The sequence below is a fragment of the Miscanthus floridulus genome, chromosome 18 (assembly GCF_019320115.1).
Source record: "Miscanthus floridulus cultivar M001 chromosome 18, ASM1932011v1, whole genome shotgun sequence".
In the NCBI taxonomy this organism is placed as follows: Eukaryota; Viridiplantae; Streptophyta; class Magnoliopsida; order Poales; family Poaceae; genus Miscanthus; species Miscanthus floridulus.
Window position 1 is genome coordinate 66,861,404 of NC_089597.1, and position 26,584 is coordinate 66,887,987.

General features: G+C 43.2%; 1 protein-coding gene across 1 annotated transcript; it reads left to right on the plus strand.

Annotated features, from left to right (window-relative positions):
- Positions 1 to 24,885: 24,885 nt before the first annotated feature.
- Positions 24,886 to 25,768, plus strand: LOC136523988 (uncharacterized). Its single transcript, XM_066517482.1, has 2 exons — positions 24,886 to 25,014; positions 25,340 to 25,768. The coding sequence occupies exons 1-2, from the start codon at positions 24,886 to 24,888 to the stop codon at positions 25,766 to 25,768; spliced, it is 558 nt and encodes a 185-aa protein (XP_066373579.1).
- Positions 25,769 to 26,584: the final 816 nt, after the last annotated feature.

Below are 26,584 nucleotides of genomic sequence, written 5' to 3' on the forward strand. Positions count from 1 at the left end.
CAAAAGTACACATGCGTTCAATCAACAATTCTTCTCCAGATTAGAATAAACTGATCTGACTTTCAAACTTACCTATATTACCTTCAACCATGGGGCTTCTTAGCCTTCACCTGGGTCTTAAGTAATTGAAAGACAGAATGATCAAGTCAAGCACTATGTCTCAAGTTCTTTGTTCCACCATTGTTCTAGAGTTTTTATAAATTTTGAAAATAAAACATAAAGATTCCATTGTATGACACTCTCAAGTCTCTCAATATATGTGGTATTTGTGGATCCTCACCAAGGCAATAATGATGTTATGCCTTTTTCTTTCCTTTAACTAAGGCTTATGTGGAGCTCATAGGTGGGGAGAAAGCTAGAGCATACTTGCAATGCATATATTCTGAAGTCAAACCTCGGATCCAAAGAGAGTTGAGTCATACAATCAAATCAAGATGTGCATGTGTGTGGATGTATATGGTGGATATATATAGTGGCTAACCTAATTCTATATTGCTCCTTGAAAACATATCTCTCTTTTGAAACTTGGAAATATTTGCTAGAGAGCAGGGGCTATCTTATTCATCTCTTTTCTCTCTTTTTTAAGGCGGTCATCTAACTACCCATTGTTTTAGATATCTCGGACACTTTTGTGTCCATTTTTTCTCAACTTTTCTTTCTTTCTTTTTCTTCTCTTTTTTTGAATAGCTTTTGCAAAGCCCATGCCTCTTTTCTACAACAAAACTTTTTGAGATATAGTTTACAAGAACTTGGAGCATTAAATTGGTGGATGGAAAACCAAACAAGTATGTTTTTGTTTTGTCCCAGTGTAGGATCAAAACATTTTTGGGTGGATCTAAATGGAATGGCATGTTTTTGTGCCTACCCCTAGTGTAGGAGTAGTGCATATGTGGGTGGTGTGAACGTGATCTTGATTTTAAGAGCATGAAAAATCTCTCATAAGGGTCAACAAAGCTTGGTATAACTCAATACAAAAGCAAGCAGCATATATGAGTGGAAGTTTTTCTAGCCTAAATAATTTGTATGGCTCTGGTGGGAATTCAAGCTTTGTCATACAGGAATTCATCATGAAGCATTTTTATGTTTTTCAGAAGATAAACCTTCAAAACTTTAGTATCACTTGGAACAAGATAAACAGCAGCTCAGACCTTCTCATATCATATCCGTCAATTACCTAGACTTAGATCAAGCATATGCTACCCATGAGTTTCAAGTTCAGAGTAAATCCTTATATCAAAACAATCTTATCCAAAACTCAGGAGAATTCAAGACTGAAAACTAGGTACTTGAAAGGAATTACAACAGAGCAACTATTCATCATTTCTATTTTAAGAGATTGTCTGTAGAGTCCCTTTTTATTTATTTAGCCCTTAAAAGAAATTAAAGCAAACTAGACACACTCTTTTTATTTTGTTTTCATTTTTTTTATAAAGCAAACTATATAAAACAAAGGAATAGAAATACTTAGCTAGATACATGGGGGTGCCTCTCTCCCAAGCTAGTTGATGGTAAACATGGCCGAGGATGAAGTGCAAGGCTAGCAGACCTAAGATAGGTCAGCCTACCTTTGTCGTGGTTCTTTCATCATTTGTTGATGTCGTGCTTTGCTTGGGAAGTTTGCCTCCCCCACACTTGAGTTCTATTATCTTGCATAAACAACATGTGGAGACAAGCACCAACAAAAGACTAGAGAAATCCTAGCAATATTTTATTCGAGTCTATAGATAACCTAGCATGGTTTTTTAAAGGTTTTTCACAGAGTTAAGGAGAAGAGTTGAATGCTACTTAAATTCTACAAAGTTAATTATATCCAATTCTTCTTCTGGCAATTGTGTCATGGAAAACTTTTAAATGATGACCATTTACCTTGAAAAGCATACCTTTGTCATTTTGAAGCATGATAGCTCCATGAGACGATGTGCTAATTACCTTGTAAGGTCCTTCCCATTGGCTTCGTAGTTTCCCATGTCCAAACAACTTCACTCTGGAGTTGAAAAGCAACACCTCGTCACCTGGTTTGAATTCCTTCTTTTTCAATCTTTTGTCATGCCATCTTTTTGTCCTCTCCTTGTAGAGTTTTGCATTATGATATGCCATTCACGCCATTCCTCTAGCTCAGAGAGTTGCATTTTTCTCTTCTTTCTAACTACTTCAAAGTCCATGTTCCACCTTTTTATGGCCCAATGAGCTTTGAATTCCAACTCGATAGGTAAGTGACATGTCTCCCCATAGACAAGTTGGTATGGTGACATCCCAAGAGGTGTTTTATAGGCTGTTTTATAAGCCCATAATGCTCTAGATCTCATTAGTAGTCTTCTGCAGAATGTTCTTGATTTGCTTTTTTGATGTTTCTGCTTGTCTGCTAGTTTGAGGATGATATGATGTGGCGATGTTATGGCAGACCCCATGATCGGATAAGAAGCATCAAAACTTTCTATCAATGAAGTGAGGACCTCCGTCGCTAATGACCATGCGTGGAACTCCGGAGCGTGGAAAGATAGTCTCAGAAAACATCCTCTTGGCGTCAATGGAATCTGCAACTCGACATGGTAAAGCTTCAACCCATTTTGAGACATAGTCGACTGCCACTAGGATGTATTCACACTGCCGGGATTTTGGAAATGGTCCCATGTAGTCGATTCCCCAGACATCAAAGAGTTCTAAATGGAGGTTGGTGGTGAGTGGCATGGCATCTCTTGCATTGATACTCCCATGTTTCTGACATGGAGTACACCTCCGTATGAAGTCTTTGGTGCCATCATACATGGTTGTCCTAAAGAATCCACTTTGCCAGATTTTAGCATTAGTGCGGAATGCCCCATAATGTCCTCCATATGGTGATGAGTGGCATCTTTCAATGATCTTGGTTGCTTCCTCAGTTGGAACACACCTCTGGAGCAGTCCATCAATGCAGACTCAGAAGAGGTACGGTTCATCCCATAGGTGGAGGTGACTTTCATGGATGAGCTTCCACTTATTCTCTCCTGGTGGTACATAACCTGCAACCATAAAATTAACAATACTTGCATACCAGGGGTCAGATCCTATGACCCTTCAGGAGCATGTCATCCCTAGAAAATCGTTGATGGGCAGCTCCTGTGGATTCTCGAACTGCATTCTTGATAAGTGATCGGCTACAAAATTTTCTATTCCTTTCTTATCTTTAATTTCTAAATCAAATTCTTGAAGCAAAAGGATCCATCTTATAAGCTGAGGCTTAGCATCTTTCTTAGTAAGGAGATATTTAAGAGCAGCATGATCAGTGTAAACAATAACTTTGGATCCTACTAAGTAAGATCTAAACTTATCAATAGCTAAAACAATAGTCAGGAGCTCTTTTTTAGTTATTGCATAATTACGTTGAGGTCTTGACAGAGTTTTACTAGCATAAGAAATTGCATGATGCTTTCTATCTTTCGTTTGACCCAAAACTGCCTCCATAGCATAAACACTAGCATCACACATGATTTCAAAAGGCATCGACCAATCAGGGGGTTGAATGATTGGTGCAGAGATAAGTGCTTTCTTAAGGATTTGAAAAGCATTTAAACACTTATCATCAAACTCAAAGGGAGCATCCTAGGCTAGCAAACTTGTAAGGGGTCTAGCAATATGAGAAAAATCTTTTATAAAACGGTGATAGAACCCCGCATGACCAAGGAAACTTCGTACCCCTTTGACATTTGTGGGAGGAGGTAGCTATTCTATTACTTCTATCTTAGCTCGGTCTACCTCAATTCCACATTCAGACACCAAGTGTCTAAGCACTATGCCTTCTGTAACCATGAAGTGACATTTTTCCTAATTAAGGACTAAGTGCTTTTCCTCACATCTTTGCAAAACTATGTCTAGATTTTCTAAGCAATCATTGAAAGTTTTTCCATAAATAGAAAAATCATCCATAAAAACATCCATGATTTCTTCTATCATATCAGAAAAAATAGACATCATGCACCTTTGGAACGAAGCTGGAGCGTTGCATAATCCGAAGGACATCCTGCGATAAAGCATAAGTTCCATAGGGACAAGTAAAAGTAGTTTTGCTTTGGTCATTAGGATGGATCGGGATTTGATGATAGCTAGAATACCCATCAAAGAAACAAAAGAAAGAATGCTTTGCAAGCTGTTCCAACATCTCATCGATGAAGGGTAACGGGAAGTGATCTTTCTTTATTGCCTTGTTAAGTTTTTGGTAGTCAATACACATCCACCATCTCATGACTGTTCGTTATGGGATTAATTCATCTTTTTCATTTTTTACCACAGTCATGCCTCCATTCTTTGGTACAACTTGTACCGGGCTTACCCACTCACTATAAGGGACAGGATAGATTATTCTGGCATGCAAAAGTTTCAAAACCTCTTTCTTAACAACTTCTCATCGCATTATTAAGCCTACATTGGGGCTTCCTAGAAGGTGGATATGCTGGGTCTATGGGAATGTGATGGGTGCAAAGGGCAAGACTAATCCCCTTGAAGTCTTTGAGAGAGTAGCCAAAAGCAGAGCGATGCTTTTCTAAAATGGTAAGGAGCTAAAGGGTCTCGTCCTCAGATAGCTTATCACTAATAATCATAGGTGACTCCCTATCATTGTTTAGAAAAGCGTATTTCAAACCTAAAGGAAGAGGTTTCAGCACAATGGGGGGTTTTGACGGCTCTTGAGTTTCATCTAGAGGGAAAGGATCTCATGGTTCCTCTTCGTCTTGGATGAACTCATGTGTGTCTTCTTCGAGATCTTTGTCGGAAGCTTCTAGGAGAGAAACTGCCATAATCTCCTCCATTGGATCTTGCTCGGTACTCATCTCCATCTTAACATGTAACAAGCGAGTGATGGGAATAGAAAGGTTTAGGCTTTTCCCGAGACTTACATTTATACTCCCCTTTCTTCCTTCATGAAGGAGTCTCTCTACTGGATGCCTTATCAAAAGGTCAAACTCCCAGATATCAAATACATAAAAACTAAGATACACCTTGGTTTCGTCTACTTTGATAGGGATGAGGTAAAAAATTCCTTCACTAGGAAGGATTTGCCCTGAGAGACTTTTTAAGAGTTTGGTTGTTGAAGTTAATTACATATTTCCAGGAAAGGTATGTGCAAAAGATTTGTACATAAGATTTACTCCTACAACCAGATTATAAAAAGCATCGAAGGAGGTTTTATGAATTTGACAACAAATGGAGGTAGAAGGATAATCTAAATGAATAACTTTAGGAGAAAGCTTGGATTCTCCCAACCATTCATTGCTTATGATCGTTGTCAACTCCTTCACAGTCTTTTTAAGGAACTTCTCTTCGGTTGGGTTAGAAAGATGCTGGTTGGGTTCTGATGGTGCCAAAGATTTCCTTATTGCATAATAATTCAAGGTGTTTCCAAAATTAGAGAAGAGCACATCCTCAAATTCAATCATATTTTCCAAAGCCAGAATTTCTTCCTCCTTCATTGGTTCGGGAACTTGGAGAATAGTTGAGGCTTCAAGCAGAGTAGCTAAAGGTTCGGGCTCAACTATCAAAGGTTCTATCTCAGGAGTTTTCTCAACTACGTCTTCTAGGCCATCATCACGAACGCTGGTGTAGGGAGTGTTTTCTAGGATTTTTCTAAGGATGTTTCTCCCTTCACTAGCAGAGTAGTGTAAGAAGGCACCTCCAAAAGTTGTTTCAAGAAGCTGTGCGGTCTCCCCACTAAGACCCATATAAAAATATTGTAAAAGCATAGGGTCTTGAATGGCAAGGTTAGGGCCAAAGTTGACAAGGTCATTAAAATGTGCCCATGCCGCACCAAGAGATTCTTTTTCTTTCTATTTAAAAGATAGAATCTCTATTTGAAGGCTAACCACTCTAGAGGTGGGAAAGAAAGATAAGCAAAAGCTATAACATAAGGCTTCCCAATCTCCTCGTACACTCCCTACGGTTTGGGTATACCAGTGTTTAGCTGTTCCCATCAAAGAGAACGGAAATAGCTTCCACTTTAAGGTTTCATGTGACATGCCTACGATATGCAAGCATGCACAAATTTGTTCAAACACTCATAGGTGGATATATGGGTTTTCATCGCCTTCTCCTAAGAACGATTGTTCCTGGACCATATTTATTAAACACGGATGCAACTCATAGCTAGGTGTAAGGATATGTTTCAAAGATTCCGATGGCTCTAGTTGTGTACACATGGGAGCAGCGAATTGATTGATAGGCGTGATGTTATCCATGCTTAAAGACAAATAAAAGATACAAGGAAAAACATGGTTCAACAAACATCACAGCAACCATTTCCCTGGCAATGGTGCAAGAAAACTTGTTGACACCTATGGTGGCACATAGAGACAAAATCTGCAAGCGCACGGGTATCGAAGTAGTTTTCACCCAGAGTATTATTGAGTATCGTATCCATGGGAAAACGTGTGTGTGTTGTCTAACAACTAGTTTGTCTAGGGATAGCAATCAAGGTTTATGGTATGAGTAGAGAGGATTCCTATGGTTATAACGCTATGCAAAGCAAGGCTTATGATTCTCGTGTTCACTTCGGGACGTTGCTTAGACGGTAAAGCACCGCTAATAGATAAGTCTACCGACATGACTACGGTCCTACTAATTTAAGAACCTGCTTAATTCGGTGTGGACTACAAAGGATAGATGGGGCTGTCACCTCCCACTGCTACCACACAACCAAGAAGTAGGGAGAAAACATAGGTAGCCAATAGCCTAAACACCACGCTTATGCTAACGATTACTACTCTAATCTAGATATCTAACAAGGACTAGAGCACTCAAAAGAACTATGAACTTATGAACAAAAGAGCACAAAACTTACTTTAAACAAAAATCAATTACCAGAAGTATCTCAGATGTAGACTTGGAGAAGCCTAGATCCACCAAAGTACAAGCCATAAAGGTAGCACCAACAGGCCGGTACTTCATCCAAACTCTTCCCTTACTCTCTCTATTGTGTACAAAGAATATATCCTAACTAGAGGACTAATCTCTCTTGAATGTGATGCCCTGATCCTGAGATGAGGATATGAATTAGGGTTACATGATGGCTCTAGGGATGGGGGTATAGGGCCGTATATATAGGGGGTAGCGTCAATTCTGGACCCTCAGATCAAACCCACTTGAATAAATGGCGTAGATACAATCTTTATGGTGGTAGAGAACCAACATAGCGAGGAGGGGCTACCACGTGGGGCCCATAGGCTAGCTGGCCTATAGGTGGGGTTGGACGTCACCCCATGTCAACCTCTCATGTTCATCTTTGGTGGAGAGTCCTCTGGTGTCCTCTGGAACCTTCTAGAATTGTTTACGCTGTGGAAAAACATGATTTACTTTGACGAATAGGTCCACCTTGACAGTTTTCTGGATAAACATTGCTAAAGACATAGATTTACCAAAAATCATGGAATTTATTAGTTTAAACCCCTAAACCTATATTGGTGATGGAATTAAGCATATATATAGGTTATGTTGATGGTTTATAATTAGTGTTAGTGACCATCAACAGTAATCAACCAGGAAGTAAAATCCATACTCTTGAATTTTTAAGCACGGTGCTACCATCTTGAAATCATCTGTATTTTTGCCTGTTTGATCAAGAGTATAATTTATCTTGGCTAGACTTTTGTAAAATTCTTAGTCTCGCTTCTAATTGCACTCCTAAGCTTTAGCATGCTACTTGTAGGTATAATAGGCTTGACTTTGGCATGAGATAACTGGTAGAACTAAATGCTGCTATCCATGAACTAATGACATTCATAATCCCACTCTACGCTTTATGCATCATTGGATAAGAGTAACTTTGTTCCCTAGAGATGATGTGAGAATTGTTAGAGACATTGATTTAAGACTGCTCTTTGCCATGGTAAATAAAATTAGTGTCACACCCATAAAAGGCATGGTGGCTCATTAGATGTCCTCTCATAAAAGAATGGGACCCTTTGATTTCATATCAATAATCACTATGTTTGCTAGTGTGCTATGGCTACTGCATGAGTACCCGCACATCTTGACCACACCTAGGACAATGTTAACTCTTGATTATTTTAATCATTCTCACATAATAGCTAGTGGTCAGGATGACACAATTGTCTACATATTTTGTGGCCATCCAGCTAGAATTACTCTCCCCTATGAGAGACTCAAGTTGTATGGGGGCCACCGCCTAACAATGAATTTGGACAAAATAGCGGGACGTAGGAGTTTTGCAGGACAACGTGTAACTCGTAGCATGGCACATGCCACACAACAAGGCGGCACATCATGAGAAGTAGCAGACAGTGACTGGGAGGAAACCTCAAGCACAATGCAAATTTCTAGCTCGGGAGGAAGGCACCAGCAACCGGCAGCACGCGCACAAAGCGCATGATTTTCCATCTCTTCCTCACAAGAGAGGGAATATCATGGCTACCGGCAAGACATGACCCTACTCACCAACTAGTTGGGTGAGCTATGAGTCGGGCATGAGGCCATCCACAACATTGCTGTTCAAAATTAGCAGCGCCTCCAAGCCCTCTAAGAGTACAATGCCAGGCAGTGGGCAGCACCCCATGCATAGTATGGAATGCACCCACCACCATATCCCCTATCGGGACCATGAAAAAAGGACAATCTTGGGGGAGGTTCCCTCCATCGCTAAAGTAAGTATTTCTATCTTTGCATGCTGCATTTAAATTAAGTTTATTTTATTTCCATCATTGCATTTAAAAATAGAGAGTGATGCTAGCTGATGAGATCCTAACATATGGGTATGTTAAGCCATGGGATCAAAGGTTCCCGACTGATAGACCCCTCGACCAATCCCTCTAGGATCACCTAGGGGCTTAGGGGCTATACCCATTAGGTACGCTCATGCGCACCCTCAGGTCAAGGGATCAGGCCAAGCCCGAGCAAGTCTACCACCTCTGCTCAGGGCTCGGGGGCTTGTCTAAGCCTTAGGCTCCCAATCGATGGAAGCTAGGACCCGATCCTTGGCCCTCTCTAGGCCTTCGACAACATCCAAGGCCCAGGTATGACAATAAGATGTGCCCTAAGCCACCAAGACTCGGGGGCTCCCTGCCGCTGCCCCTTAGGCACAGCTCTACCAACCACTCCCCTAATAGGGTCACGCGCAGAGCATGACACAAGAAGACAAACTCCTCCGCAGCCTCTAGGGGCTTGGGGGCTCCTAGGCCTACACATCAGCCCCTCGAGCCAACCTCCTTCGCCACTAAGAAGCATCTAGAAGTTGCACCAAGGGGAGGCTAGTCCAAACTAACATAGCCTGACACTCAGCATGTCAGAATAGAGCAGTCGGATGATGCTTAGGGCTTCTTTGGCTCCACGACATCTCCACAGTCCACAAAGCACCACTATAATACCCTCTTGGACTTCGGCGCATGTAGATCATAGGCTCAGCCCCCCAAACCACCATGTACCCAACCTATCACAGAATATGGGGTAGATCAGATCCTAGGAGGGGAGGACAATTCTAGACACATCATTCCACTCCTCATCGATCTGCTCTAGCTTGGCACCGAGAGCATAGCAACCCATAGAGAGGGGCACGAGAGCTCCTCCACCACATCTCATCGTATTCCTCCTCTCTAGCAAGGGGGAAGGCGAAACTGATGGTGAGGCAACCTTAGGATCAACACCGAGCGATCCCCCACCAAATCTCTCTTTCTCCTGTACACTCTGTTGTAACCCCCTATAATAGAACCATCCAATTTATAAGAGCACAAGTACAATGGCAGCTCACAAGCGGTCATACTATCATACTTGAGCCCACATAAACCTAGTAGTCCGTCGAGTACCACGAAGGGTCTCGATTCATCACCAACATACAACCAAGATCGTACATGATTCAACATACATGCCACATGTTACATAGAGTTCACAAATACATTGCCATACATCAGAGTGCGATTAAAGTTATTACAAACCAAGTTCAAATAAAGTAGTAGTGGAAGCAAAGTAGTTTTTAAACCAACATCTCACACCATTATTTAATACAAGCCAGTTTGTGATCACCACCCACAAAAGCATCATAGATAAGATATATAAGTAGAAGCGCCTTGCCCGGGGCCTACTCCTCGTCCATAGTGGGATAGAAGCAATTCTTATAGTAGCCACGATAAACAGTGTTATCTACAACAAGTGGGAAATAAACCCTGAGTACAAGAAGGTACTCAGCTAGACTTACCCGTCATAAACCAAAAATAAAGTTACTCCAAGGATCATGCAAGGCTTTATAAGTGGAGCTAGCTTGACAACATTTTACATAAAAAGCCACTAATTCAGTCATACATTTTATAATTCGGTCATCAAGTTAATTATAGCTATTCATATCCAGATTAGCAACTAACCCATGCCAAACATGCATGTGGTATATTAGTAGTGATAGAACAATAGTAACCATAGCAATTTATTATATCATTCTCAGAACCATTCCACTTGCCATTATCACTATGATAGAAGGAAGCTCAGTCAAGTTTCTCACTATCCGGGAGAGATGGTGATTCAAATTGATTGCAACCAGATGTGTAGTATTCCTAACACAAACCTAGGTAGACCAGATCAATGGTCACCTTAGGTCACCTTTGGTACAACTCAGGTCCAATTTGTGGGTTCGATTAGTGCCGCACAATCAGGGACACTACCGGATGCCAGGTCGATCAGGACTCTATCCTACCCTTGGCCTCACACCGGCTCCCCACACATCCTTACTACCTCCACTGTGCGCACTCTAACAAAACAAGGCCTAGCCTGAGTTGAGCTACTCAGCTTCATGGTCGGAACAAGTTATTCGGCCAGCTAAGTGAGAGGCGTGTGTTCAAAATGACTGAGGACCAACAACGATGCGGTCCTTAATCGGCGCAGATGGAATCATATGAGTCAACCTAGAACATAGACTCCATCCAGCCTTGATTTACAACATCCCATGGTTCTTTTACATGATAGTAAATATAGCCAACCGTGGTTCAGTGTCTACCTATATCTCGTAGGTGACAGGAAATCACTCGACTTCTACCGAGCTAAGCATTGCTAAGCAGTTATTCGATCTTGGACCTACATAGGATTCAAGGTATATTTCTAGATAAGGTAGTTCTATGTATTAAGTGTTTCCAATCAACTCTTATAACCTAATGCATCAAACATAAAGGACTCAAGTGATATTTTATAAAACATAGGAGGCTTAAAATGCTCCGGGGCTTGCCTTTTAGGAAAGAAGTGGGTCGGTGGTTAGGGCACTCCAAAAGTTCCTTAGTAGCTGGCTCTTGCCTTCAGAAGCTACTGGCTATGGTGTCTCCTGATTCTCCTCCGCCTCTTCTTTGAATTCTAGTAGGGTTACTCCTTCGGGCGATCCTATATGTATGAGCATGAAATAAGATATCATGGATGCATAGATAATGACATGGATGATATGATATGATAAAATGCATACTTATAAGTGTCCTTAACAGTAATGTATTAAAGTGATAACAAGATAAGTTTTTCTTTACTGAGTAGGTGCATATCTCTTCTTTAGTAATTAAACAAACAACTATTTAAAAAATTTTTTGGACTGCAAGACAGCAGCCACTTGTTTTGACCCTAACTAGAGTTTTAAACATCCAAATGATATGATCTTGGACTTTCTGGAAATCTTATAAAATTGTCTACAACTTTATTTTAATCATCTTAAGGTTATTCAGTAGCTATCTAGGTCAAACAATTCAATCTTTCAGATCTATCTAGAGACTAAGCAACTCTAAAAGCAAACTTCTAGAAGCCATAAATCTTAAACCATTTAGCCTATAATTATGAAATTTTAGGACAAGACAGATGGGTAAGTTATCTACAACTTTTTTATTAACAAGTTTCACAGAAAATATCATTACCATCACAAAATTGTGACCACAACAGAAACTACACATTTAGCCATCTAGTTGAATTATAGAGCAATAATTAACTTGCTGCCTATAACCAATTAATTCCAAGCACAACTACTAATATCAACAAATCATATGCATCACAAGCACCCTAGAAAACATCATGGTAAAACCCTAATAACTTATTTACATGCATTTATTAATTTCCTTATATAATAAGGTGATTTAAAGGATAAATATTTCTAGTTCTCAATACATTCTGAGAAAATTATAGTAGGTTACATATGACCCCAATAGTCCATTGTACAAATTTCATGCCATTTGGATAAGTATAGTAACCTCCATAAAAATGACAAGTTGCATAGGCTTATTTTAGCAAAAATAGTTTAGCCTAGTGAAAAGTGTCAAACAATAGATTTCATATTATCCTTACTTTCATCCTAGCACAAGAACACTGTGTAGAAATTTTCATGCCCATTAGTTATGTATATTTACCCCTATTAATTTCTCTACAAACTAGTAAATAATCAAGGTTAAATAGAAAGACCGTATTCCAATTATGTCTATTGTAGGTTTAATATTTTTTCTAGCTAGAGCATGCCAACACAAGACCCACAAAATTGGAATCACAATTTTAGCACTTCCCGAGCTCAAGTTATGCATTTTACAAGATAGAAACAAATTTAAAAGCACTTTACTAGCTTAATTTAATTCCCCCAGAAAAATATCTCAAACAGTATGTTTCATATTTTTTATCAAATATTACACTTCATTATGAATCCAACAAAATTTGGTTCACTCAAATTGGACAACCCTAGCTCTAATTATGAATTTCCAAAGTTTGCATTCAAAACTAGAAAAGAATAAAGAAAACAAATAAAACCCTAAATGCTATGTACACCTGACACAGCACACCCAGGCGCCGATAGCTGGGCCTCATGGGCCAACAGGACCCACGCGCTAGTGAGATAGAGGCAGGGTATGGCGTTTGATCGGTGAGAACTCGCCGACGGCGAGGTCTCCAGCAAAACCACCACCACCATCGTGCTCCCCTCGTCAACCCGTGTCTAGTGGTGTAGGTGGTTGAGCCGATTACGGTGGTTAGACACGGTGGCGGCGAGCATGGCGGTGCAGCGGAGGTGCACGGTGGTGCCATTGCCATTCTTGGCAATGTTGAGCTCTCTTGAGCTCGGTTAAGGCTTCATGGTGACCTACTTAACGACCTAGGGCTAGGGTTAGGGTTTGGCAAAGCGTTGGTGAGCTTGGCTGCGTGCATGGTGGCAAGAGCACGGCGGTGCGGTGCATGCCATTCCGGCAAGCTAGTGGTCAGTGATGGTTCTCCATCTTTGGGGTAGGCACTAGGGTTCATGGCAATTCAGAAACAAACACAGGAGGGGGAAGACGGGTCTAGTTGGTGCCGACCGTGGCAAGCTTGAGCTCATGGCCTTGGCGGGCGTGCTCGGTGTGGGGGTGCATTCCTACGCAGTGGCGGCAGTAGCGGTTAAATAAATGATGACATGGGCATCTATGACCTAAGGCGATGATGGACCAAGGGAGAAGAAGGTAGGAGGAGCAGTGGATATGGCTGGCCACGGCGAGTTTGAGCTCGGCAGTGCACCGTGGCCATGGCATCGACGGCGATGCCCAATGTGGCTTTACCTCAGCTTGGATGGTGGCACTGGTGGGTCGGGAATGTAGAGTGGCTCATGGCAAAGCTATGCACGTGATGGATTGGATGGAGATGCGGTGGTGGTGGCATGGAAGCTTAGCGATGGCGACGGTAGGTCGGCTCGGCTGCCAGAGAGCGAGAGTGAAAGAGGCAGGGTGAGAGAGTGAGAATGGGAGAGAGCAGCAGCATCACCTCCCTCTTCTCTCCACTTTGGCATGGCGTCGTGGGGCCAGCGCTGGCATATGGGGTACACGTGGTGGCTCGCCCCTATGCGCGGACGGCCACCAGGGCTGATTCAAATTGGCCATCAGGGCCTGATGTAGATGACTGACAGAGCTACTTCGTTCATGTGTAACTCCTAATCCAAGGTGAATTAGTGAAAATTATATTAGTGAAAGTTGTAGAGCTACATGTACTATCCAACTTTGCTTTAGAAAGCTTCCTCTAATTCACCATGGTTTTCAAGTTACAATGACCCAAAGCTGGTCACTTGAAATTGTAAACAGTTTCTAGACAGCAAAAATTTTACGGAAATGGTGTTCTTGCCCCTTACACAGATGTGTAATTGTGATTTTGCCCTCATTTTTCTAACTTTGTGATTTTGCCCTTAACTGTAGCAAAGTCAACGTGATTTTGCCCCTGGTCAATAGTAAAAATAGGGGCAAAATCGCGTTGACCAAGGGCAAAATCGCGTTGACTTTGCTACAGTTAAGGGCAAAATCACAAAGTTAGAAAAATAAGGGCAAAATCACAATTACACATCAAAGTAGGGGCAAGAACACAAGAGCCCCAAAATTTTAAGTCTCAAAACAGCATTTTGTTGATTCTTGTGGGCCCTAATTGACCATGTTAGGCACTGAATTAGCTCATGACCCTTAAATAAATTTTGTTCCACATAAGATAAGATACAACTTTTATTAAGGGTGCACTACCATGCAAACAATCTATGATATAGTTCAACTTTGGTCAAAGTAGGATCATGAAAAATGACATTATCAGTAAACTAGGACTTAGAAGCAAAATTGGCCCATCTCATGAATACAAACATTGTTCCATTTACCATCCTTGACATGTCTAAGGTGTTTTTGTGACCTCACAACCATCCCTTGCATTGGTCACACATGATCACAAGCATATGCATGTAAATAATCAACATCACATGTGATAATATGTAAAGAATAAGATGAAATTCCATATGCTCATGCTCATGAATGCTTGGATGATGCTTGTGCTCATGAAATGCAAGTGACAAATGCAATGCTTAACACTAGGGTGTTATAGCACCTGATTTTGGGTGCTCTTGAGTATAAGGATCATCAGCTACTGGACGTAGGGAACTGATTGGCCCAAACCAGGATAAACCGTTGTGTCCCTTCTATGATTCTTGTGTTCTTGAGTCCATCCAAGCCACCGAAGATACATACTCTGACACCACCTTGAACAAGAATGCTTATCATGGTTTCAACCCTGCGACACTAGCCATGTCTCAAAATAAAAAGTTAGAGAGAGAGAGATCATATCAAATAAAGGAGCATTATATTTACCATCCACCATCTTTCACACACATGCACATCTTGATCTAAGAATATGACATCTCTCTCCTTGGATCCAGGATTTGGCTTTACAACATATGCAAAGTAAGTATGCTACATACCTACCCAAGCTCCATATAAGCCTTGTAGAAGTAGGATGAGAAAAGAACGCAATAACTTCAAAAATGTGCCTTGGTGAGGAGTCATACACCATTTGAGCAACAAAGAGAGTACCAGTTGAGGAACATTATGCTTTCTTTTGAAAAATGATGCAAAAACCTCCGATAAGAAACTTGTGCGGAATAAGAAAAATAGTGCTCAAGTCAAAAGTTGTTCTATCTCTCAACCACCCAAGACAAAGGAAAAGGCCATATGCCCCATGAAGGACTAAGGTAATATGGGTGAGTATTGCTAATTTTTCTATTCAAAGAGAAGTATGTTTGTTGTATACTTGTTACTCTTGAAATGTGAAGCATAGTAGCAACTCCTGATCCACCGAGGCTAAGTTTATTTTTTTGCTCAGGACAAGCAAAGGTTAAGCTTGGGGGATCTTGTTGACGGTGAAAATGTCATAAAATTACACTCTTAGAACACCGTCAACAGCCTTGGTTTAATGGAACAAAGACATGTCAAGAAACATATTTTATCAATAACAAGTTCCACTTGTACCTTGAGGTATTTTTATGTAGGAGATGACAAATGAAGGAAACTGGACCTATGGACCCACCCACCAGGCCTTGCCAAGGTGGTAGGATTATGGAGAACCACCCTAGAGCAATTTCCCACCTATCGCGGGGTCAGAACTACGACAAGCATTATTGTTCGAGTCAATGTTAGAGTACGGGTCTCCGGTGGTTCGGGTGGACTCAAGAACACAAAAATCACAAAGAGGGTGCAACGGTTTATCCTAGTTCGGGCCAATCGGTGCCCTACGTCCAGTGGCTGATGATCCTTATACTCAAAAGCACCCAAAATTTGGGGGTTTCAACAAAGTGTATAAGAGGATGAGAGAAATTTGGTAGCGGGTCAGCTCGGTGCTAATCTTGAGGTTGCCTCGCCACTGGTGGAGCCTTCCCCTTGTTAGAGAGGAGGATGACGATGGGATGCAGTGGAGGAGCTCTCGGTGCCCATCTCTCTGGGTCACCTTGCTCTCGGTGCTCGGCAGAGGCTAATGGATGGAATGGAATGATCTATGTTTGGATCCCCTCCCCTCTAAGGTCAGACCTTATCCCTTATATAATGAGATAGGTCAGGTACATGGTGGTTTGAGGGAATGAGTCTACGGTCTACATGCGCCAGAGTCTAGGAGGGCCTTGCAACGATGCACTATGGACCATGGTGGTGTTGTGGAGCCAAAGAAGCCTTAGGCGTCGTCCGGCTGCTTTGTTCTAAAACACTGAATGTCAGGCTATTTTGGCTTGGACCGGCCTCCACCAGGTGTGCCTTCTAGAGTCTTCTTAGTGGCAAAGGAGGCCGGCTCGAGGGGCTGATGTGTGGGCCTAGGAGCCCTCGAGCTCCTAGAGGCCATGGAGAAGCTTTGTCTTCTTATGTCACGCCCCGTGCATGTCCTTGTTAGGGAAGTGGTTGCAATGTCGTTCCCAAAGGGCAGTGCTGGGGAGCCCCTGAGCCTCGGTAGCTTAGGGCGTGTCTTCTTGTGCCTGGGCCTTGGTAGGCATCATTGGTAGGGTCAGAGCCAAGGGCCTGGCCTAGGTTTGTCTTAGATCAGGAGCCTAAGGCTTGGGTGAGCTCTTGAGCCCTGAGCGAAGGCCGTGGCATAGTTAGGCTCAGCCGAGTTTCTTCACCAGAGGGTGCGTGCGAGTGTACCCGATGGGTATAGCTACCAGGCAATCCTAGAGGGGTTGGTCAGGAGGTCTTCTTTGGTTGGGAACCATTGGACCCGAGGCTTAACATACCCATATGTTAGTATCTCATAAGGAGCCCCCGAGCCCTTCATTGCCTCACTTGGCGTGATGGCAACAAAGGGCTAAATTCGATCTGGTGACCGAATCCTCCTTGATGGGGATGACTTCCACTAATGAGAGTACAATGCCCTACATGGGGCCCCTCCCATGGCATGATGGGGGACGCTTGGCTATCAGGGCCAAGTCATTGTGGTGTTGAACCCTTCTCTTTCTTCCTATGTCGCTTAGGTCTGAAGCTCGAGCCAGGGCTCAAAAGACTCATCTAGGAGTCCTCAGACTTTAGGCCTAGGGGCACCCTCCTTTGGTCAGAGCCTACCATGGGTTAGGTGATCGAGAGCGTCTGGGCTCTAGCTTAGGGCCACCTGGTCACCCGGCATGTCACGCCCTTCTAAGGCTTTGGTAGCTGGTCCCAACCTTCTCGAGCATGCCTTCAAGGGCCAACCTTTCATGGCCATAGGTCAGGGTGCGAGGTGTGCACCGAGCTCACAGGGGCCCTTGTTGGGTCCGCTGTTCAGCGACTCCTGACCCAACTCTAGGGAGTTAGTTGGTTTTGGGGGTGCGATGCCCGAGCATCCGTCAATCAGGAGGCCTGGTCTTCTCCGTCTGGGAGTTGGTGCAGCCCCAAGCTCGCTACCTCCCTCAATGGGTCACCACGAGTGGCTCAAGATCGGTACTCGGACATAGTTCAATGATCGGCTGGTTTCGCTTCTGGGCTCCCAGCTAAGGCCTTTGGTGCCCAACCATGAATGTCCCTCGCACTTTAGGTGCTTCAAGCGGCCTTAAAGCCCGGTGGTCCAGCCTTAGAAACCTTGGCAATGCCCCTTTTGGGGGACCCCAAGACCATCGTGTGGCGGGGTGGCATGATCCAACAAAGGATTAGGAGACATGCAGATAGCTACGAAGGAAACGGAACGGACACAAGAGAAGCAAAAGATGACATAGCTGGCAACACGGTGGTTAGGGCCATTCCATTAGCGCCTTGTCAATCCCTCACCCAGTCCTCTCGCTCTATCCACCCCATCCTTGCCTCGCTCGAGGACCTTCTACAATAGTCCTCCTTCAGAGAGGTTAGCAGATGGTTAGCTCAGTCGATCTTCTGGTGTAGCTAAATTACTACTAGAGTGGCTCGGGTTAAAGGAGACAATAATAGAGACAAGCGAAGCAACAGGGTCAAGAGGACGGCACTTATCTTGGTTTTTGTTGTTGGAGAGGTAGGCTGGCGAAGGAGGTCGGTAGGTGGGTTATGGGTTGAGAGGCGGTGCTTCTGGGTGGATGACTCAGTGTTGGCCCTCCCTCATGGGGAAAGGTTAGAACTCACCTCGATCGGGTCAACCCCTTCTAGGGGGTCGAGCACCTAGATGGAGGGGCCAACCGAGCCATCACTACCGCTAGGAGCCTTGGTCGCCTTATCGATGCTCGGTCGGTCAAGCATCGCCGCTACCTTGGTTGCTTCCTCTGTCGATGGCCTTGCTGTGTCATGGCTAGGGCCATAGAGAGCATAGGGGGTGATGAGCATGGCCGCTTGGGCGATGCAGTCCTACTCATAGTAGTAGGCTTGCTCAAAGCTGCCCTCAATAGTGATGACCCCCTTTGGGCCGAGCATCTAGAGCTTCAGGTAAGTGTAGTTGGGGAAGGCCATGAACTTGGTGAAGCATGATCAACCGAGGAGGGTGTGGTAGATGCCAGGGAAGTCAACCACCTTGAAGGTGATTGGCTCCTTGCAGAAACTGTTCAACTGGCTGAAGGTGACGTTGATCCAGATGCACCTAAAAGACATAGCTTCCTTCCCAGCACAATCCCATAGAACGGTGCCTTGCTGAGGCGCAGGATACTCTAGGGGCTACCCATCTTGTTGAGGGTGTTGATGTAGAGTATGTTGAGGTCGCTGCCCCCGTCCATCAACACCTTGGTGAGGCACGTGGTACCCACGACCGGGCTGACCACAAGCGGGTAGCGCCCCAGATGAGGGACACGATCGGGGGGTCTCCTAGTCGAAGGTGATGGCTGTTTGGGATCATCTGAGCCATGTTGGAGCGGTGAGGGTGTGAACGGCGTTCACATCTTGCTCGGTGATGCGGTGCTACTAGCAGGATTTGTAGGCCTGGGAGCCCCCAAAGATCATGAAGCAACGCTCGGCCTTGGGGAACTCCATGTCTTCCTCCTAGGCACCGTCCGCTAGGTCATCGACCTTCGACGTAGGCTTCTGGGCCTTGCCCTATTGGCCAAGGGTGCCATGGATGTAACCCCCTAATGGTAGCACAATCCTTGAGGAGGTGCTTTCTTGCCCCCATGGAACATGCAGGGGGCCTCAAGCACCTTCTTGAAGTGTTCTGGGCATGCGCCTCGCCCGTGGGGCTGAGGCCTAGTAGCACAGTCGGTCGCGGCCACCATCTCCTCCCCTCGGTGCTTTCGGTCCTTGTTCCTCCAATCATAGCATCGCTGGGATGAAGCAGGGTCTATATCGCCATCCCCTCCACTAAGGTGACCGGCGGCCTTGGCTTTGCCACTAAAGTTGGCCTAGACGGCCTCCTCATCGGTGTTATACTAGGTGGCAACATCCAGGAGTTCCCGCATCATGCGTGGGGTCTTGTAGTCGAGCATGTGAACCAACACCTCGCAGGTCATGCCATAGATGAAGGCGTTGATTATGTCGGCATCGGTGATGTTAGGGAGCTCATTGTGCTTTTTGGAGAAGCATTGAATGTACTCCTGGAGGGTCTTGTTGGCCCTCTACCTACAGTAATGGAGGTCCTAGGAGTTACCTAGGTGCGTGTAGGTACCCTGGGAGTAGCCGATGAAGACTGAATAGAGATCGCCCCAGCAGCGGATGCTGCCAAGCTCGAGCGACTCAAGCTAAGCTCTAGTCGAGCTTAACAGAAGTAGGTGAAGGAACTAGATGGCAAAGTCATCATCCGACACCCCCTCGGCCTTCATGACGAGGCGGTAGTCCTCTAGCCAATGGTCTGGGTTGGTCTCACTGTCGTACTTGGAGATGTGCGTCGGTGGTCAAAAACACCTAGGGTATGGAGCTGCCTGGATCGCTGCCCCGAATGCCAGGGGGCTAAAATGATATGGGGCAGTGCCCCTGCCTCATTGCTCAGGGGTACGAGACTATGTCTGAGCATGGCGCCTGGCCTTGATGGTGTCGTGGACGTCACAGTCATCGCCGATCCGGTGGCGCGCAGGGGGACGCCAAGGAGAATGGTCATGCTTTTGCTCCTGCCAAGGCTTGGTGCTCTGAGTCTATGGATGGTCATAGCTGTAATAGAACCATCCAATTTATAAGAGCATAAGAACAATAACAATCACCAAAGCGATCAAACTATCATACATGAGCCCATATAAACCCGGTAGTCCAATGAAATCACGAAGGATCTCAAACCAACCAACATACAAGCCAAGATCGTACAAGATTCAACATAACAAGTCACATGTTACATCGTAGTTCACAAATGGTTCACAAGTATCTCACATACATCAGAGTTCACATAGTTATTGTAACACCTCTAGTGTTTAAACCCTAAAATATGCCATGTCATCATATGCATTGCACATCATTTTTGTGTTAGTGAAAATTTTGATATGCATTCACTAAAACAAATTTATTTTTATGATGATATGTGTTGACTTGTATGGATGAATCAATTTCAAAACCTTTGTATTGAATTGGAATTCCAAAACCCTAATTTCCAACATTTAATTCTACTCTGGAAAACCTAATTCAAAATCTAAGCACATTTTGGAGTTGAGCCTAAAAGCAAAAGTGTAGATCTTGCCAATGTGTACAAAGTTGATATTTGGAGTTTTCAAAGTTGTTATATAAAATTTGAAGTAATTTGAAAAGGGATAAATTCTTAAAGTGTCCCCTTTTGATTTTATACTTGCATTTCAAAATGTAGACATAATTTGGGTATACTTATTAAAGCAAAGTTGTAGAACTTTTATTTTGGAACAACTTTTAGTTTTGGAGATTTTTGAGTTACCATACAAATTTGGGAGTAATTTGAGAATTAAAGAGAGTGGCAATTCGGTAATTAGTGGGAACAGTGAAGCAGGCCGACACCTCACCGTCGGTGAGCTTCCGACGTCTTCCAGGCGCGCCCGTGGCCATCTCCGGCTTCGCGCTGGCATGGGAAGGCTGCTTCATGGCTTCTCCGTGCTTCTTGGTCGCGCTATAAAGCATGCGCCGTCGCCGTTCTCCTTCGCTTTCTTCCTCTGTTTTTTTTCCGACGTCGCCGCTCAGCACCGTCGAGCTCGCACCATCATCGTAGCGCCCTCTCAGTCTCTACAAAGCATACCATAGCTCCACCTACTCCTTGCGAACCCAGCCAACCGGTCCTAGGTGTCTGTTTTCGCTAAGAAATGCTACGCGTCGTCGTTCTTCCTCGCGGCCGGTCGCAACGCCATCGAGCTCGCCTCTCCGTGGCTAGCACTCTATGGTGCGTCTCTAGCCTTGCTAAGCATAGTTCTAGCTTCTCCATGTTGTCATGACACTATGTGCCTTGTTGATTGATCATTTCATCCACTACAGCCACCGAAACATCATGCTTGCCATAGCCGTCGTCGCAATCAACGTCGACAGAAGCGCCCTTTGCTGCTTGCAGTCAACCAAGTGCTCTAGCCCGATCTAGGTGAGCCGCTGATGCTATTCGAGTAGTTGTAGGGAGCTCTAGCAAGCTCTAGCCACTAGAACGCCATAGTGCCATCGTGCACTACTCGGCCGTGCCGCCATGGCCAGCGTCAAGCTCGGTTTGAGCCGTGGTTGGCGCAATTAGTGCCACCAATGGGTGTGCCTTGTCGTGGTGATCACGCTGGTACCCTCGTCGTCGCCAGAGACCTCACCATCGGTGAGAAATCACTGGTCAGAGGGCTCACCGCCGTGGTCAGCACGGGAGTACTGTGCCGACATGTGGGACCCCGATGTCAGTGGTCGTTTATTTGAAAATGTTTTTTCTATTTTGCAGAAATGATTAAATAGTGTTGTGATTTGTTTATTTTGTGTAGAATTCAATAGAGCTCCAAAAATTATGAAAATTTTTGTGTGACCTCTCTGAGATGAAAGATATTTAGGAAAAATATTAAATGTTATTTTTCAGTACATTTTGAATGTGATAAAAATTGCTCAAATTAATTAATAAATGGGTTTCCATGATTTTTCTAGGCTTAAATAATTATCAAAAAAATATGAGAATTGTTTTGCCACTTAGTTATCATGTGATGAGTCTTCACAAAAAGTTTGAGCTCATTTGGAGAAAGTTGATTTATTTCATAATTATTAATTAGTTATTAATTAATAAAAACAAATAGTAAACCCAAATTATTTAGGTTTTGTTTGAATTTGGGATTGAGTGATGACCTTGGGTCATTAGCATATAATGATCCTTGGCAATTAAAGTAAGTGTTTGAGTTTATGAAAAGGTTTATTCAGTTGTTGGTTTGCAACTATACCACGAAGGAAAGTTGTATTCAAGTTACTAACTTTTGCATCCATCGTCAAGCATCATGTTTTATATCACGCATCATATTAAACATGGCATTGTTACTATGTGTAGTGAATGAAAGTGAGAACATGGTAGTCAACCAAGTTGTTGAGGAAGTTAATCCACCTGTTGAGGTCGGGTTTGATATCTGTGGAACATCTCTGAAACCTGACTATTCCGACAATCAAGGCAAGCCCCGGATGCATTTAAACCTACCTTGTGTTTTACAAATTTATATCGCTTTTGCTTTTTAGTACTACATTAAGTGATTAGGAGTCGAGTAAAAAACCTAATTGGTGCATTACTAACCTTGTTTTTCCATATCAACCTTGTTACCAGTTTTAATTCGAGAATACCTAGTTATGCTTAGCCATGCTTAGACCAATAAAAGTCGGGTGATTACCTGTTACCTGCGAGGTATAAATGGACTTTTGGATATGACTGGTTATTTATGTTATCATGAGATATGAGCATGTGGAGTAATAAATCTAGACCGGGCAGACTCGGTGTATGAAAGCCACAAGACATGGATGTCTTGTGAGCGGGTTCTTTCCACCTATGTCGATTAAGAACCGTCCGTTGTTGAATTGCATGAGGTGAGACTTTGTAGTACTGGCCACATGCTTTGGTAAGCCTTAACTCGGCTATTCTATTATGAGAATGGCTACTCGTGCACTGGGAGTGGAGAGATGGTGGGAGTAGCATGTACCCATGTGGCAATAGGCTAGATTGGTGGAGTACTGTGCTCTCGGGTGGCACAGACCCATTCTTGTTTTAGAGGATCTGAGGGTGGGTTAATATATGTAGGTCAGGGACCTACATATGTCGTGTGGTTGGGAATCCCTAGGTGGGTTATAATCGGTTTGAATCATCGTTGCTCCTTGGTTATGGAGACTCAACTCATTGTTCATCATCATAGTTAATAAATGAAACTTGAGGAAGTTTTGAGAAAAAGTTTGATATGAAGGTCATGATCTCAATACGGATCATGGCAGATTCATATATGATTTTGATAAGGATTAAATGTTGAAAGAAAGAATCTTTTTAAAGAGCTTTTACGCAAAAGAACCTTGTGTACTGCTAAAGCCTTACCTTGAATACCTGAGCCTGCATTCCTGAGTCTTATCAGTTTTTATTCTGGTTAAGTCTTGTTGAGTACTTTTGTACTCAGGGCTCATTAACCCTTGTTACAGGTGAGTCTCATGAGCAGGTCTGCTTTGGACCATGCTGCATGACTGTTTTTCAAATCAAATATGACAAGTAAATGTGTGGTCCTTGGGTAGGGCACTTTCTTTGTGTGTTATGTTTATGTTACTAATGCCACTCCACTACTATGGTTTGTAATAATAATCGTTCTTAGTTGTAAGGTTTGAAACAACTATTTTGTAAACTAAGTTATTGTAAGACTTCCGCTATTTCACTCTGATGTAAATTAATGAATAAACTTGTGTAATACTGCAATGACTCTGTAATAGATCCTGCTTGGAAAAAATCGTGGATGATTTGGAGTTCTCCGAGGACACCCGACAGTCTTCTTAAGTTACCGGGAACATATGCATAGTCGTTAGAGGTCATTGGATAGTGATAGGTGCATGTGGGCCCTATAATTTAGGAGGTTCTGCCACAGAATGGTATCAGAGAGACCATTACAAAGGTTTTTGTAGTATTGTTTTACAAAACTTAAAAACGATTTGGGACAAATAAATTTAACATATTAATTTGGTCCAAATTGCTTCTGACTTATCTTAATTCATTCTCGCCATTCCTTGTTTGCTTAAAAAGGCTTTGTATGGTGGAGTAGTAATCTTATTATGCCCTATATAATAAAAATACTATTGTTTATGTACAATAGGAGCTTTGATGTTTAAGTTTCATAAGGACGATTCATGCATCATGATTAATCCACTTGTTACTTACTTTCCCTCTTAGTCTAGGTTGAGTAGTGTAATCCATCATTGCTACTCTTTAGACTTTTGTCAGATTGTCTTACTTTTATTAAATCTTGCTTTCTACAGTATGGCTCGTACCAAGGTAACACCCCATAAGTCCGTTGGACCCAAAGGAGTTCCTCGTCACCAGCTTGCCCCTAGGAGTGATGGTGCTAGCAGTAGCAGCTTGAGGCCTGATCCCTAGGCTAAGATACAGAGGCTTTCAGCAGAATTAGCACAGGCTACTAGAGATAGGGCCTTGGATGCCATCCAGGTGGGCAAGTTATAGGATCAATTGAGGTGTCTTACCATGGCTCATAAGAACTATGAGCGTATGTTAGTTCGTATGGTGAAAGGAAGAAATGAGGCTTGGCATAGAGAAGATGTAGCTAGAGCCCGAGCTCATGAGTTAGAGTTCTATGTAGAAAACTTAGAAGAATATTATACCAATCTACATGAAGAAGTCCATAGGCTAAACAATCTCTTGGATCCAAATCATGAGCCTCAGGCAGATGCAATGGACCCAGGTGTCATCATAGCAGATAATGATGAACCAGAAGAGGAAGAAGAAGATCCAAAAGTAGTGATGGTCAATGAAAGTGATAATGAAGGCGGAAATGTTTCTGGAATGGAAACCAATCACAAGGTTTGAGGTGATCGAGGAGAAGAGTAAAGTTGTAAAATAGTGAGTTCTAGTCTAGTTGGGTAGTCTTGCTTAAGTGCAAACTTATGTATAAATAAGTGAACCCAATGTAATGTGTTTGTAGTAAGCTCTTTTAATAGTTCAATAAATGCTTGTGAGTAAAAATTTGGTTTGTCATGAACAGATGCATCGTACTCGAGGTTCGACTATTCCTGGTTCTTCGCAAGACGAGGATGGTATTCCTGATCCACCACCAGTTCCACCAAATTTGGCTGATGCTATCGCAGCACTAGTCAATGTGACTGTAGATAATGCTCGGTTGCTTCAGGAGTTAGCTCAAAGCAATCAGAATATGATGCAAGGGAACCGTGGTCGTAATTATCAAAGGCAAGAAGCTACATATGTTGACTTCATGGATACACGACCACTAGTATTTACCAAGGCTGACAAACCACTTGAAGGTGATGATTGGCTTCGTACCATGGAGCAGAAGTTTGACCTCATTCCATGCACTGAGTCCCAGAAGCCTGTTTTTGCTGCCCAACAGCTTAGAGGTGCAGCATGTGCTTGGTGGGTGAACCTTGTGGCTATGCAACCAGCCAGTATTCAGTTAACTTGGGCCGAGTTCCACACTGCTTTCCATGCCCATTATATTCCGGAGGGAGTTATGGCCATGAAGCTTGATGAATTTCTTTCTTTGAAGCAAGGTGATCAGACAGTCATGCAGTATGTGGGCAAGTTCAATCACCTTTCATAGTACGCACATGAGCATGTTAACACAGATTCCAAGAAGAAGAAGTGGTTCATGTGTGGCCTTAATACCAAACTTTAGACCATGATGACTACATGTACCAATGTCACGTATCATGAGGCGGTTAACATTGCTATTGCTTCAGAGGAGAAATATCGACAGCATAAGGAAATAAAGAAGAAGAAGAGTGTGCCATCTAGGTCTTTCAGTGGCAATCAAAAGAGACAAAAGATAATCTATCATCTAGTGAATCACTATCGTCCTCCTTATCGCTCGCCGCAGTTCCAAGCCGGTCAACGACCAAATGTCCATACTGTCGTGACTTATCCAAACTCACAACAGTAAAATGTTCCTGGTGTTCGTGCTCCAACACCTCAAGGCCACAATTACCCATGTTTCAATTGTGGGAAATCAGGTCATTTCTTGAGGGAATGTCCGTATCCTAAGCAGTATAATCCAAATTTTTAGAAGGCTCCTAGAAATCAACAACAGGGTCAAGCTCAGGACAAGAACAACAACCAAAATGCTCAGAAGGGCAAAAATGAAAAGAAGACGGGCGGGTTTTCTATACTCAAGCTGGGGAGATTCTAGAAGGGGAACCCATGATGCTGGGTATGTTTCCTATCGTCGATCATCCTGCAGTTATGCTTTTTGATTCTGGTGCATCTCATACATTCATCAATAGAACCTTTGTCATAAAGCATGAAATTACAATTGGGGCAACAAAGGAAAATTTCTTTATATAGTCACCCGGGGGATGTCTATGTACTAAGGAAATGGTGTACCAGGTACCCATAAACCTGGGTGGGCATATTTTTCCCA

What these genes read in the sequence shown, in the direction of transcription:
- LOC136523988 (XM_066517482.1), top strand. Translation starts at nt 24,886, where the DNA reads ATGGACCCAGGTGTCATCATAGCAGATAATGATGAACCAGAAGAGGAA. An exon ending in GAATGGAAACCAATCACAAG is followed by an intron (nt 25,015 to 25,339) that starts GTTTGAGGTGAT and finishes CGGTTGCTTCAG; the next exon opens with GAGTTAGCTCAAAGCAATCA.